Source organism: Coregonus lavaretus (assembly GCF_964263955.1).
Source record: "Coregonus lavaretus genome assembly, chromosome: 29".
Classification (NCBI taxonomy): domain Eukaryota; kingdom Metazoa; phylum Chordata; class Actinopteri; order Salmoniformes; family Salmonidae; genus Coregonus; species Coregonus lavaretus.
The window spans coordinates 5,349,240-5,365,792 of record NC_140016.1 but is presented as its reverse complement, the minus strand read 5'-3'; the positions used below and the strand labels follow the sequence as shown (position 1 = coordinate 5,365,792).

Below are 16,553 nucleotides of genomic sequence, written 5' to 3'. Positions count from 1 at the left end.
AGAATGAAATGAACTAAACATCTGGGAAAGGAGAGAGCGGGCCTCCCTCACCACAACTCCCAAATATAACTCTCCCAACTTCCACCTCAGAAACTATAAATGTTGTAAACTACAGCGGTTCAATGTTTTCTATGAATAGACTAACTCAGCTAGCTAACTAGGCGCAGCACGAACGGCACGAACACACAGAGAGAGCCAAACTAACGTTAACTAGTCACCCATGTCCCGAATTCCCTGAACGACTCGGGCTATCAATATGTAAAAAACAAAACACAAATGTAGGTTATGACTTACCCCTAGCAGCTACTGTTAGCTAGCCAAGTGCAAAGCTAGCCACTGAATTGACTCTGCCAGTTCGCGTCTGTTCGCTAGGTCGTTCCAGCTATTGTTTACTAGTAGCTATCCAGGTAGCAACAAGCTAGCTAAATTTCAAGCACAGTAGCCACTTGCTACCTAACGTTAACGGTTCAGACATGAGGTTAGAAAACAGCTGAATGGTAGGCAATTATTGTATGTAATCATTGTAGGCAGCCAGATTAAAGGGCTGATCAGGAGGGATAAGGTGAGAGTAGTACAGTAGGAGATTAAAGGGCTGATCAGGAAAGGCAAACAGTAATACAACCTGAAGCTAGAATGCAAGCTGCAAGCGAATAACATAAAGGATGTCTGGGATGGTATCAAGAAGATAACAGGCTACAGCACCAAAGGTGGTTGGTAGAGCATGGCGCTTGCAACGCCAGGGTTGTGGGTTCGTTTCCCACGGGGGGGGGGGGGGGCAAACATTACATTACACGCAGTATGAAAACTGTATGCACTCACTAACTGTAAGTGGCTCTGGATAAGAGCGTCTGCTAAATGACTACAATGTAAATGTAACTACAGAGTGGAGAGGGAAGGGACAGAGCCACAGAGTTTAACCCGTTTTCTACCAGATTTGATAAGTACAATTTCTCAGCAGACCGACAGCAGATAGGGGAGGTGCTGGACTCTGATCTGCGAAGCACTGAGCCCATGAGCATCTCAGAGGAACATGTGGTGAAGCAGCTGAAGAGGGTCCAGCCCCAGTAAGTCAGCAGGGCCTGATGGGGTTCAAGCCAGAGGACTCAAGGTGTGTGCTAATCAACTGGCTTTCACACTGCAGTGTATTTCAACCTGTCCCTAATACTATCAGATATTTATACTAAAAAGTAAGTAAAAACACACATGAGCATGGACAATTGATACACCTATTCCACAGCCCTCTAATGCAACACAGGAGCAGCTTCAGTAGCAGGTTAATCTTGCCCAGATGTTCCACAGAGAGGTTTAGGCAGTCATTTCTATCCACAGCCATGAGTCTTTAATGAGTGTAATGGATTAACTGTTTTATGAGGTCTTTCTATTGGAAAATGTTGCCTGTTTTCCCCAGAGTAGGATAGGAAACAGCACTTGAATCGGACTATTCTTTTAGGGATACAATGTTTGGTGCATGTGCCTTTGTCTTAATGTGTTATTTTATATAATGTGTTGGTCATTGTTGCGTGTTCTGTCATTGTAAGTTATTGATGATGCATTATTTATTTTTTATTATTATTATTATTAATTTTTTTTCACCTTTATTTAGCCAGGTTTAAGCCAGTTGAGAACAAGTTCTCATTTACAACTGCGACCTGGCCAAGATAAAGCAAAGCAGTGCGATAAAAACAACAACACAGAGTTACATATGGGGTAAAAAACATAGTCAAAAAATACAACAGAAAATATATACAGTGGGGAGAACAAGTATTTGATACACTGCCGATTTTGCAGGTTTTCCTACTTACAAAGCATGTAGAGGTCTGTAATTTTTATCATAGGTAAACTGTGAGAGACGGAATCTAAAACAAAAATCCAGAAAATCACATTGTATGATTTTTAAGTAATTAATTTGCATTTTATTGCATGACATAAGTATTTGATACATCAGAAAAGCAGAACTTAATATTTGGTACAGAAACCTTTGTTTGCAATTACAGAGATCATACGTTTCCTGTAGGTCTTGACCAGGTTTGCACACACTGCAGCAGGGATTTTGGCCCACTCCTCCATACAGACCTTCTCCAGATCCTTCAGGTTTCGGGGCTGTCGCTGGGCAATACGGACTATCAGCTCCCTCCAAAGATTTTCTATTGGCTTCAGGTCTGGAGACTGGCTAGGCCACTCCAGGACCTTGAGATGCTTCTTACGGAGCCACTCCTTAGTTGCCCTGGCTGTGTGTTTCAGGTCGTTGTCATGCTGGAAGACCCAGCCACGACCCATCTTCAATGCTCTTACTGAGGGAAGGAGGTTGTTGGCCAAGATCTCGCGATACATGGCCCCATCCATCCTCCCCTCAATACGGTGCAGTCGTCCTGTCCCCTTTGCAGAAAAGCATCCCCAAAGAATGATGTTTCCACCTCCATGCTTCACGGTTGGGATGGTGTTCTTGGAGTTGTACTCATCCTTCTTCTTTCTCAAAACACGGCGAGTGGAGTTTAGACCAAAAAGCTCTATTTTTGTCTCATCAGACAACATGACCTTCTCCCATTCCTCCTCTGGATCATCCAGATGGTCATTGGCAAACTTCAGACGGGCCTGGACATGCGCTGGCTTGAGCAGGGGGACCTTGCGTGCGCTGCAGGATTTTAATCCATGACGGCGTAGTGTGTTACTAATGGTTTTCTTTGAGACTGTGGTCCCAGCTCTCTTCAGGTCATTGACCAGATCCTGCCGTGTAGTTCTTGGCTGATCCTTCATCTTCCTCATGATCATTGATGCCCCACGAGGTGAGATCTTGCATGGAGCCCCAGACCGAGGGTGATTGACCATCATCTTGAACTTCTTCTATTTTCTAATAATTGCGCCAACAGTTGTTGCCTTCTCACCAAGCTGCTTGACTATTGTCCTGTAGCCCATCCCAGCCTTGTGCAGGTCTACAATTTTATCCCTGATGTCCTTACACAGCTCTTTGGTCTTGGCCATTGTGGAGAGGTTGGAGTCTGTTTGATTGAGTGTGTGGACAGGTGTCTTTTATACAGGTAACGAGTTTAAACAGGTGCAGTTAATACAGGTAATGAGTGGAGAACAGGAGGGCTTCTTAAAGAAAAACTAACAGGTCTGTGAGAGACGGAATTCTTACTGGTTGGTAGGTGATCAAATACTTATGTCATGCAATAAAATGCAAATTAATTACTTAAAAATCATACAATGTGATTTTTTGGATTTTTGTTTTAGATTCCGTCTATCACAGTTGAAGTGTACATATGATAAATATTACAGACCTCTACATGCTTTGTAAGTAGGAAAACCTGCAAAATCGGCAGTGTATCAAATACTTGTTCTCCCCACTGTATACAGTGTGTGCAAATGTAGCAAGTTATGGAGGTAAGGCAATAAATAGGCTATAGTGCAAAATAATTACAATTAGTATTAACACTGGAATGATAGATGTGCAAGAGATTATGTGCAAATAGAGATACTGGGGTGCAAAAGAGCAAAATAAATAACAATATAGGGATGAGGTAGTTGGGCGGGCTAATTTCAGATGGGCTGTGTACAGGTGCAGTGATCGGTAAGGTGCTCTGACAACTGATGCTTAAAGTTAGTGAGGGAGATAAGAGTCTCCAGCTTCAGAGATTTTTGCAATTCGTTCCAGTCATTGGCAGCAGAGAACTGGAAGGAATGGCGGCCAAAGGAGGTGTTGGCTTTGGGGATGACCAGTGAGATATACCTGCTGGAGCGCAGACTACGGGTGGGTGCTGCTATGGTGACCAATGAGCTAAGATAAGGCGGGGATTTGCCTAGCAGTGATTTATACATGGCCTGGAGCCAGTGGGTTTGACGACGAATATGTAGTGAGGACCAGCCAACAAGAGCGTACAGGTCACAGTGGTGGGTAGTGTATGGGGCTTTGGAGATAAAACGGATGGCACTGTGATAGACTACATCCAATTAGCTGAGTAGAGTGTTGGAGGCTATTTTGTAAATGACATCGCCGAAGTCAAGGATCGGTAGGATAGTCAGTTTTACAAGGGCATGTTTGGCAGCATGAGTGAAGGAGGCTTTGTTGCGAAATAGGAAGCCGATTCTAGATTTAACTTTGGATTGGAGATTCTTAATGTGAGTGGAAGGAGAGTTTACAGTCTAACCAGACACCTAGGTATTTGTAGTTGTCCACATACTCTATGTCAGACCCGTCGAGAGTAGTGATTCTAGTCGGGTGGGCGGGTGCCAGCAGCGTTCGATTGAAGAGCATGCATTTAGTTTTACTAGTGTTTAAGAGCAGTTGGAGGCTACTGAAGAAGTGTTGTATGGCATTGAAGCTCGTTTGGAGGTTTGTTAACACAGTGTCCAATGAAGGGCCAGATGTATACAAAATGGTGTCGTCTGCGTAGAGGTGGATCTGAGAGTCACCAGCAGCAAGAGCGACATCATTGATATACACGGAGAAAAGAGTCGGCCCAAGAATTGAACCCTGTGGCACCCCCATAGAGACTGCCATAGGTCCAGACAACAGGCCCTCCGATTTGACACATTGAACTCTATCTGAGAAGTAGTTGGTGAACCAGGCGAGGCAGTCATTTGAGAAACCAAGGCTATTTAGTCTGCCAATAAGAATGCGGTGGTTGACAGAGTCGAAAGCCTTGGCCAGGTCGATGAAGACGGCTGCACAGTACTGTCTATTATCAATCGCGGTTATAATATCGTTTAGGACCTTGAGCGTGGCTGAAGTGCACCCATGACCAGCTCGGAAACCGGATTGCGTAGCGGAGAAGGTACGGTGGGATTCGAAATGGTCGGTGATCTGTTTGTTAACTTGGCTTTCAAATACTTTCGAAAGGCAGGGCAGGATGGATATAGGTCTGTAACAGTTTGGATCTAGAGTGTCACCCCCTTTGAAGAGGGGGATGACCGCGGCAGCTTTCCAATCTCTGGGGATCTCAGACGTTACGAAAGAGAGGTTGAACAGGCTAGTAATAGGGGTTGCGACAATTTCGACGGCTAGTTTTAGAAAGAAAGGGTCCAGATTGTCTAGCCCAGCTGATTTGTAGGGGTCCAGATTTTGCAGCTCTTTCAGAACATCAGCTGTCTGAATTTGTGTGAAGGAGAAGCGGGGGGGGGGCATGACACTAGAGATCCTGGTTCGTATCCAGGCTCTGTCGCAGCCGGCCGCGACCGGGAGACTCATGGGCGGCGCACAATTGGCCCAGCGTCGTCCAGGGTAGGGGAGGGAATGGCCGGCAGGGATGTAGCTCAGTTGATAGAGCATGGCGTTTGCAACGCCAGGGTTGTGGGTTCGTTTCCCACGGGGGGCCAGTATAAAAAAAAATATATATATATGTGTTCACTAACTGTAAGTCGCTCTGGATAAGAGCGTCTGCTAAATGACTAAAATGTAAATGTAATGGGCAAGTTGCAGCGGAGTGTGCAGAGCTGGTGGCCGGGGTAGGGGTAGCCAGGTGGAAAACATGGCCAGCCGTAGCAAAATGCTTGTTGAAATTCTCGATTATTGTAGATTTATCGGTGGTGATAGTGTTTCCTAGCCTCAGTGCAGTGGGCAGCTGGGAGGAAGTGCTCTTATTCTCCATGGACTTTACAGTGTCCCAAAACTTTTTGGAGTTAGTGCTACAGGATGCAAATTTCTGTTTGAAAAAGTTAGCCTTTGCTTTCCTGACTGCTTGTGTATATTGGTTCCTAACTTCCCTGAAAAGTTGCATATCGCGGGGGCTATTTGATGCTAATGCAGTACGCCACAGGATGTTTTTGTGCTGGTCAAGGGTGCATGATGTGATAAAACAATTTCCCAGGTTGGGATTAATAAAGTAATACTCTACTCAATGTACAATGTCCTAAGCGCAATCGATCAAACAACACCTCTTCCTTCCTAATCTGACCTTTAAATCTTGGTCCAGCGACCTTCCTTTGGAGGGCATATAAATGCTGGGCTCAGAGTCCCATCTCTACTGCCACACATCTATCAAAATGGCTCTGATCTTACATGTGTCCTCACCTCTACCCAGTGGAACATTAATATCAATTATATCTAGTTCTAACTTTTGGCTAACTGGTCTACAATTTCATTCCCTTCCACACCCGAATGTGCTGGGACCCAGCAGAATCTCACCGCTACACCCATTCTCTCAATTCTCCATAATAACATTAATACCTCCAATAGTAGGTCACTCCTATTAGATTCACCAGATGATAAACTATTCAATACAGACAGAGAATCTGAGCATACTATCATTCTAACAGGTTGTACGTCCTCCACCAACTGGAGGGCTAACTTCCGTTTTCTTCTTCTACATGTGTGATATATCTGCAAATTGAGATTCTACTGCCACCATGTGGATAGGCATTGCCAATGGCTCATTCTGTGGAATGAATCATCCCACACTGGGGCGTCTTACACCCCCCAAAATCTGAGGGGGCACAAAGTACGTGAGGATGATTGGTGGGGTGGTCCGGAGTGGGTCCAGGCCCCCCCTTCCATACATTTGAGAAGTTATCAAACATCTGAAACAGCATCTTCATTCAATCTAGAGCCATAAGCTTCTGCTGGCTCCCAAGTGGCGCGGCGGTCTAAGGCACTGCATCTCAGTGCTTGAGGCGTCACTACAGACCCCCTGGTTCGATTCCAGGCTGTATCACAACCGGCCGTGATTGGGAGTCCCATAGGGCGGCGCACAATTGGCCCAGCGTCGTCCGGGTTTGGCCAGTGTAGGCCGTCATTGTAAATAAGAATTTGTTCTTAACGGACTTGCCTAGTAAAATAAATAAAAAATAATCATTATGCTTAATTCCTGACTGGTGCGTAAAAAATATGCTTCTCTGCAAAAATCTGGGTAAAAGATTGAAAGGAATGGGAGTCTTATTCAGTACATTTAGTAATTGCTTGCTTTTCTAAAGTCTCAACCTTGACAGCAGACATGCCAGCTATGATAGTTAGACAAGCTAGCTACTCTAACTTGATCGATAGCCTGAAATGGCTTCTGGGTATCTAGTTGAGGTTGGGAACCTATCTGGCCTAGCTAAAACCAACAAACAATGTATCCCCCCCATTTTTTTTTTACATTATTATTTTTCAACAGGACCAATCAGAGGGGTACGTGCCCCCAATGGGCATGGAGCCTCTGATCCCACACAACAAGGCAGAAAACCAAGCTGATAAATCTTTGTCAAGCAGTGTGTGAACTATCCATCTAGTATAGGAGTCAATTCGGACATGATTGCAGACGCACACAAACTTGAAAGGGAACGGGGGATACTTAGTCAGTTGTACAACTGAATGCATTCAACTGAAATGTGTCTTCCGCATTTAACCCAACCCCTCTGAATCAGAGAGGTGCGGCGGGCTGCCTTAATCGACATCCACGTCTTCGTCGCCCGGGGAACAGTGGGTACACAATAGTGTGCGTCTCAGCAACAACAGTAAAATGTGTTTATTTAAGTCAGAACAAACAACCATCCAATTTAGAATTAATTATATTGAATAAACACAAAAGGATTTGTGCATGCTCTTTATTTTTTCTAATGAATATTTTTCTAATTATTCATTTTTTGATAATCAGTGAGCCAAACAAGACCGTACAGTACATTTAATTTGTTTTGCATAAATAGACTACAGGCATTTTAGTTACATTTGTCAATACAAATTCATATAGGTATGCAGTCATTTCATGACCCAAGGTAATAAATACACACTGAAACATCAAGTTGTCCATAAAAGATAACTTACATTCTGGACCTTATGAAAAGAGAGGTTGTCCATGAAACAACCGTCTGCAATCCCCAGGAATAAAATAAAAACGTAAAAAAGTGTTTGATACGAGTATTTAAAGACCACTTTTTTCATATTTTGTCCAGAACAGATGCACCAGTTAGTGTGAAAGAATAGAGAATAAAGATGACAGAACACCCAAAATAAATTAACAAAAATAATAACTTAAAAATCATTAATAATCAATCCATGTATGTCAACGCAATGCAAAAAGCACATCACAAACAAACAAACAGTAAGTGGGGGGATAAGAAGTGTTCACAACATTCCTGCCCATCACTTCACATAAACAAAGGGAAATCAATGCCATATTTTCCATTTAGATAAAAAAACTACTTTGGCAAGTAAGTAAATACATCTGTTCTAGATCAAATCGAACTCCACGCACTGATGTTTTGACATGGAGTCACCAGACCAGGATGTTACAATTAGCCGATTTAATGTGAAAAAGTCACTAAAGTCAAGGGCTTGAGGAGGATGGAGTAAGTCTAGTGGCAGTCGAAGCAGAAGGTAGGTTAACGGTCAAAGTGTTGAGGCTGGTAAAACAACGTCATCAGGCAGTAGGGGAGGTAGGGTTGGGGTCAATTCCATTTCAATTCAGTCAATTCCCGGAGCTAAGGATCAGCCAGAGCAAGAGGATTTTTTTACATTGAAAAGCACTGACAACAATTGGAATTTCAGTTTAGAGTTTTCAGTTTCACACTGAGTTGAAATGGAATTGAGCCCGACCCTGGAGGTGGGCCTTTAGCGACACGTGCACCTCGTGGCGATCATTTCATCTAACTCCTTGTAGGCGATGGAGTCAGCTTCAAGGGTTAAGACACTCAGGGGGTTGTACTCCAAGGGAACACAGGAAGGCCGTGGTACAGAGGAGTCCAGTTTGTGGTAGATCATGTTCTGGAAGAAGGTGTGTCTGGGGGAGCCGTAGATGAACCCCACAGCCCTGGGACAGGTGCCTTTACAGTACCTGGGGTTGTACCTGTGGGGGAAAATGATCCAATGGCTCAGTTTGAGCTCACTGAAGCTCACTCTGAAGTCGTACAAGGCACAGTCGCTCGTAGGGAAGTCAGAACTCAGGAGGAGGTCAGGGAGGACGGTCTTCGTGCTCGTTTTGCCTCCTGCGTTGTTCGTCGACAGATCTGGAGATTCTCTCCTCAGCCTCCTCCTCTCGCTCCGGCTGACCCTTCGCTCTGGTTTGAACTCCGCCAGGCTCTCTAAGGTGTCCAACTCATTGGCTGACCTCATATGACCTCGTGACCTGGTGGGCAGCCATCTTCGGTGTGCCAGCTCACTGGTGTCGTTGAGGTACAGGAGCAAGGACGGAGACCTCAGGTGGAGCTCCACGGGGCCCCTACCACTCCGCTCCTCTCCTCCACCCTTAGCCCCTCTGCCTCTTCCCTCCACACAGGTCAGGTTGATCAACAGGTTGATGTCTTTCTTGTGGGACTGGATGAGAGGTTGGAGAAATGCTGTGACGTCCACCTTGAGGGCCACAATGAAAATAAGTTTGCATTACTGTGGTTTAACAGCCTCTGTGATTGTAAATGCAGTGTATCCAAATAGGTGGTTCAATTGTGCTTTTAAAATGATAAAATATAGCCCTTTTATAGTCTTAATACAATTTCCCTAAGGTAAAAAATAAAGTTGTTTGCATTTAATTAAATCAAAAATCACCTCAACCCACTTCCTCCTGCGGTCCGTGTGGAACAGGAAGTTAACTGAGTGATGGGTGCTGGGGCAGAGAGGACACTGATCCTGGGTATCCCGCTCTTTCACATCTAGGTAACACAGGGTAGTCATGGACGTGGCCTGCTCTTGGTCGAAAGAGTACAGCAGGACAGACTTCAGGAGCTGCTCCTTGGCTCTGACACGGTGAAGATTGTAGGAGAGGTCTTGCATGAAGAACTCTGTAGGAAACATGGGAAATGTAGGCCTATAAGAAGTACAACCAGAGACATCTCATTCGCTCCTTTTATCTGCTTCATATACAGTCAAACTAAGCAGACTAGACCCAGCTGCTAATGCATTGGTGCCTATGGGAGAGACACCCCTTACGCTACCCTGAACTGTGACTATTGTTTTTCCATGGTAAACGGCCTGAGTGGGACATCTTCATTTATCCACCATCTTTGGTAGAACTGTGTCAACCTCTTTAGTAGCATAATGAAGACTATAGGTCAGGCCTACATATGCTCTAAACATACTGTGTCTTCAAGAAGTATTCAGACCCCTTGACTTTTTCCACATTGTTACGTTATAGCCTTATTCTAAAATTGATTAAATAGTTCCCCCCCCAATCAATCTACACACAATACCCCATAATGACAAAGAAAAAAAACAGGTATTTTGAAGTGTTTCCTATTTTAAAAATAAACGGAAATATCACATTTACATAAGTATTCAGACCCTTTACGCAGTACTTTGTTTGAAGCACCTTTGTCAGCGATTACAGCCTCAAGTCTTCTTGGGTATGACGCTACAAGCTTGGCACACCAGTATTTGTGGAGCTTCTCCCATTCTTCTCATTTGCAGATCCTCTCAAGCTCTGTCAGGTTGGATGGGGAGCGTTGCTGCACAGCTATTTTCAGGTCTCTCCAGATATTTTCGATGGGGTTCAAGTCTGGGCTCTGGCTGGGCCACTCAAGGACATTCAGAGATTGTCCCGAAGCCACTCCTGCGTTGTCTTGGCTGTGTGCTTAGGGTCGTTGCCCTGTTGGAAGGTGAACCGTCGCCCCAGTCTGAGGTCCTGAGCACTCTGGAGCAGGTTTTCATCAAGGATCTCTCTGTACTTTGCTCCGGTCATCTTTCCCTCGATCCTGACTAGTCTCCCAGTCCCTGCCGCTGAAAAACATCCCCACAGCATGATGCTGCCTCCACGCTTCACTGTAGGGATGGTGCCAGCTTTCCTCCAAACGTGACGCTTGGCATTCAGGCCAAAGAGTTCAATCTTGGTTTCATCAGACCAGAGAATCTTGTTTCTTATGGTCCGAGAGTCCTTTAGGTGCCTTTTGACAAATCAAAGCGGGCGGTCATGTGCCTTTTACTGAGGAGTGGCTTCCGTCTGGCCACTACCATAAAAGGCCTGATTGGTGGAGTGCTGCAGAGATGGTTGTCCTTCTGGAAGGTCTCCCATCTCCACAGAGAAACTCTATAGCTCTGTCAGTGACCATCGGGTTCTTGGTCACCTCCCTTACCAAGGCCCTTCTCCCCTGATTGCTCAGTTTGGCCGGGCAGCCAGCTCTAGGAAAAGTCTTGGTGGTTCAAAACTTCATCCAATTAAGAATGATGGAGGCTACTTCAATGATGCTGACATTTTTTGGTAGCCTTCTCCAGATCTGTGCCTCGATACAATCCTGTCTTTGAGCTCTATGGACCATTCCTTCGACCTCGTGGCTTGGTTTTTGCTCTGACATGCACTGTCATCTGTGGGACCTTATATAGACAGGTGTGTGCCTTTCCAAATCATGTCCAATCAATTGAATTTACCACAGGTGGATTCCAATCAAGTTGTAGAAACATCAAGGATGATCAATGGAAACAGGATGCACCGGAGCTGAATTCTCACAGCAAAGGGTCTGAATACTTATGTAAATAAGGTATGTTTTTTTATTTGTAATAAATTAGCAAATGTCTAAACCTGTTTTCGCTTTGTCATTATGGGGTATTGTGTGTAGATTGCTGAGAATGTTGTATTTATTTAAATCAATTTTAGAATAAGGCTGTAACGTAACAAAATGTGGAAAAAGTCTGAAAACGTTCTGTTTTTCTCTAAACATGGGAAGAGTAAAGGCCTATGGAGGTATAACCAAGGCCTAAATATATCAAATAATATACACTAACGGTCAAAAGATTTAGAACACCTACTCATTCAAGGGTCTTTATTTTTACTATTTTCTACATTGTATAATAGTGAAGACATGAAAACTATGAAATAACACATATGGAATCATGTAGTAACCAAAGAAGTGTTAAACAAGTCAAAATATATGTAATATTTTAGATTCTTCAAATAGCCACCATTTGCCTTGATGACAGCTTTGCACACTCTTGGCATTCTCTCAACCAGGTTCACCTGGAATGCTTTTCCAACAGTCTTGAAGGAGTTCCCACATATGCTGAGCACTTGTTGGCTGCTTTTCCTTCACACTGCGGTCCGACTCATCCCAAACCATCTCAATTTGTTTGAGGTCGGGGAATTGTGGAGGCCAGGTCATCTGATGCAGCACTCCATCACTCTCCTTCTTGGAGGTGTGTTGGGTCATTGTCCTGTTGAAAATCAAATGATAGTCCCACTAAGCCCAAACCAGATGGGATGGTGTATCGCTGCAGAATGCTGTGGTAGCCATGCTGGTTAAGTGTGCCTTGAATTCTAAATAAATCACAGACAGTGTCACCAGCAAAGCACCCCCACACCATAACACCTCCTCCTCCATGCTTTACGGTGGGAACTACACATGCGGAGATCATCCGTTCATCCACACCTAACAAAGACACGGCGGTTGGAACCAAAAATCTCAAATTTGGACTCCAGAACAAAGGACACATTTCCACCGGTCTAATGTCCATTGCTTGTGTTTTTTGGCCCAAGCAAGTCTCTTCTTATTATTGGTGTCCTTTAGTAGTGGTTTCTTTGCAGCAATTCGACCATGAAGGCCTGATTCACACAGTCTCCTCTGAACAGTTGATGTTGAGATGTGTCTGTTACTGGAACTCTGTGAAGCATTTATTTGGGCTGCAATTTCTGAGGCTGGTAACTCTAATGAACTTATTATCTGCAGCAGAGGTAACTCTGGGTCTTCCATTCCTGTGGAAGTCCTCATGAGAGCCAGTTTCATCATAGCACTTGATGGTTTTTGCGACTGCACTTGAAGAAACTTTCAAAGTTATTGAAATTGTCCATATTGACTGACCATGTCTTAAAGTAATGATGGACTGTCGTTTCTCTTTGCTTATTTGAGTGGTTCTTGCCATAATATGGACTTGGTCTTTTACCAAATAGGGCTATCTTCTGTATAACCCCCCTACCTTGTCACAACACAACAGATTGGCTCAAATGCATTAAGGAGGAAAGAAATTCCACAAATAAACTTTTAAGAAGGCACACCTGTTAATTGAAATGCTTTCCAGGTGACTACCTCATGAAGCTGGTTGAGAGAATGCCAAGAGTGTGCAAAGCTGTCATCAAGGCAAAGGGTGGCTATTTGAAGAATCTTAAATATAATTTTGATTTGTTTAACACTTTGCATGGCCAGGCACGACTCCAACACCATCATTAAGTTTGCCGACGACACAACAGTGGTAGGCCTGATCACCGACAACGATGAGACAGCCTATAGGGTCTCATCGTGTGGTGGCAGGATAACAACCTCTCCCTCAACGTGACCAAGACAAAGGAGATGATTGTGGACTACAGGAAGAAGAAGAGGACTGAGCACGCCCCCATTCTCATCGACGGGCTGTAGTGGAACAGGTTGAGAGCGTCAAGTTCCTTGGTGTCCACATCACCAACGAACTATCATGGTCCAAACACACCAAGACAGTCGTGAAGAGGGCACGACAAAGCCTATTCCCCCTCAGGAGACTGAAAAGATTTGGCATGGGTCCTCAGATCCTCAGAAAAATTCTACAGCTGCACCATCAAGAGCATCCTGACTGGTTGCATCACCGCCTGGTATGGCAACTGCTTGGCCTCCGACCGCAAGGCACTACAGAGGGTAGTGCGTACGGCCCAGTACATCACTGGGGCCAAGCTTCCTGACATCCAGGACCTTTATACCAGGCGGTGTCAAAGGAAGGCCCTCAAAATTGTCAAAGACTCCAGCCACCCTAGTCATAGACTGTTCTCTCTGCTACCGCACGGCAAGCGGTACCCGAGTGCCAAGTCTAGGTCCAAAAGACTTCAACAACTTCTACCCCCAAGCCATAAGACTCCTGAACAGCTAATCATGGCTATCCGGACTATTTGCACTGCCCCCCCACCCCATCTTTTTACGCTGCTACTCTGTTTATTATTTATGCATAGTCACTTTAACTCTACCCACATGTACATATTACTTAAAACTACCTCAACCCGCACATTGACTCTGCACCGGTACCCCCCTGTATATATAGCCTCCCTACTGTTATTTTATTTTACTTCTGCTCTTTTTTTCCTCAACACTTTGTTGTCGTTTTATTTTACTTTTTTATTAAAAATAAATGTACTATTGGTTAAGGGCTGTAAGTAAGCATTTCACTGTAATGTCTGCACCTGTTGTATTTAGCGCATGTGGCCAATAAAATTTGGTGTTCCATCTACACGGATTTAAGTGGATTTAACAAGTGACATCAATATGGCATCATAGCTTTCACCTGGATTCACCTGATCAGTCTGTCATGGAAAGAGCAGGTGTTCCTAATGTTTTGTACACCGTTTTAAATGAGTGTCCCAGTGTAATATAAGCCTCACTCACTCCATTGCATTTCCATGTAAATTGTTTCACCCAAAACTCACCTTTGCTTTGCTCCAGGCACTCATCCCGCGGGGTTATCAGTCGAACTGTGTTGTACAAGTGGTTGTTCCCTTCCGAACTCCTCTCATGTCTTGAAGACATCCTGTACAGTCTTTTCATGTATCGAACATATCTCGACTCGGGTCTCATTCTTGGGGTCGTGTCTCGCCATGGATCTCCCTGTGCTGTCAGCGCCTTCAGAAGGGGCGACAAGATACTGTCATGTTGGTACAAAGTGGAATCGCCAAACTCGTCAGCTAGGTTTGACGTAGTCGGGAACGATCCAAGTGAAAGTCCGCCGATCAAAAGTTGTAGTAAAATAGAGGTCCAGTAATGAAGAACAATAGTCAAGTGGAAGTGAGTCTCCATTGTAAATCAATCCGTCTAAACTTTATGGAGAACTCCCTCAGCTCAACCAACCTATACACCCGTCTCTCAAATTGAACAGGTGTGCGCGATCAACTCGCGCGTCAAAAACCAGCAGGGAAAATGTAAGGGGCCTTGGGAAAAAGGTAATGGTTGTTTTTGTCATCTACACAGAAGATTTAGAAATATGAAACGTTCCGATGGAGCAACTTCAACTGTCAGTGTATAGTAGAAGGATTTTGATGTGCTGGGTACAGGTGAGCATCATCTTTGCAATGAACCAAGTCATAAATGCAGTAAACATTAACTTTGGCCACAAAAATCTACTTACATCAGAGTTCCACAACTCTTCCACTTGACTGGCTTCTTGGAACAGAACGGTTTTAAAGGTGCAATGCAGCCGTTTTTATCTCAATATCAAATCATTTCTGGGGCACAATTAAGTACCTTACTGTGATTGTTTTAAATAAAAATGGTCAAAAAGAAACAAAAATTGTTTTTTTTGGTTTAGGGCATTTTCATAATTTATAAAATGGCACAGTATTATTAAATCAAATCAAATCAAATGTTATTTGTCACATACACATGTGTAGCAGATGTTATTGCGGATGTAGCGAAATGCTTGTGCTTCTAGCTCCGACAGTGCAGTAATATCTAATTAAGAATATATACATACATGGACAAGCAATGACAGAACGGCATGGACTAAGAGACAGTAGAATATTATAGAATGCAGTATATACATATCAGATGAGTAATGCAAGATATGTAAACATTATTAAAGTGACTAGTGTTCCATTTCTTAAAGTGGCCAGTGATTTCAATAGGCAGCAGCAGCCTCTAATGTGCTAGTGATAGCTATTTAACAGTCTGATGGCCTTGAGATGGAAGCTGTTTTTCATTCTCTCGGTCCCAGCTTTGATGCACCTGTACTGACCTCGCCTTCTGGATGATAGCGGGGTGAACAGGCAGTGGCGCGGGTGGTTGATGTCCTTGATGAACTTTTTGGCCTGTGTCATCGGGTGCTGTAGGTGTCCTGGAGGGCAGGTAGTTTGCCCCCGGTAATGCGTTCGGCAGACCGCACCACCCTCTGGAGAGCCCTGCAGTTGGGGGCGGTGCAGTTGCCGTACCAGGTGGTGATACAGCCCGACAGGATGCTCTCAATTGTGCATCTGTAAAAGTTTGTGAGGGTTTTAGGTGCCAAGACACATTTCTTCAGCCTCCTGAGGTTGAAGAGGCTCTGCTGCGCCTTCTTCACCACACTGTCTGCGTGGATGGACCATTTCAGTTTGTCAGTGATGTGTACGCCAAGGAACTTGAATCTTTCCACCTTCTCCACTGCGGTCCCGTCGATGTGGATAGGGGAGTGCACCCTCTGCTGTTTCTGAAGTCCACGATCATCTCCTTTGTTTTGTTATTATTCCAACCTCATAGTGTGAAAATATATATATAAATAAAACACAGGGAAATGATGTTTTTTACTGCACTGGGCCTTTACCAGTTCTCAGCTCAGTGCTCCATGAGTTTATGGGTAGAAAGGGGTTATGAAAGTACTTTTTACTTTTTTACAACCCAACACAGGCAATAGTTTTGTAGTGTTTTAAGGGCAGGGGAAGGGCGGTCCTGTTAAAAGAGAGGCCTTTTACTGTAGTGAGTAAGCCTACAGCACTTTTAAGAACAAATGTTGTCTGTTAGGCCTACATTGAACTATATTTATATGAGACTTTTTCATCTTTTCACTTAAGTTGAAAGATGTTCCTTTCTGAAGTTATTGTCCCCTGACAGTTACATGCAGACAGAGGTCGATGTGGTCTATATTTATTTTTAGAAGACAGTTTAGTGCATCATCCCTATTCTGAATGCTGACCTCTCCCCAGACAGAGAGACAATGGCACATTGTTTAACAAACTGGATCACTT

General features: G+C 44.2%; 1 protein-coding gene across 1 annotated transcript; it reads right to left on the bottom strand.

Annotated features, from left to right (window-relative positions):
• Positions 1 to 8,521: 8,521 nt before the first annotated feature.
• Positions 8,522 to 14,637, bottom strand: LOC311104896 (growth/differentiation factor 9-like; the record flags this gene model as incomplete). Its single annotated transcript, XM_084146864.1, has 3 exons — positions 8,522 to 9,259; positions 9,452 to 9,684; positions 14,271 to 14,637. The coding sequence occupies 3 exons, from the start codon at positions 14,635 to 14,637 to the stop codon at positions 8,522 to 8,524; spliced, it is 1,338 nt and encodes a 445-aa protein (XP_084002990.1).
• Between the last annotated feature and the right edge of the window lie 1,916 nt (positions 14,638 to 16,553).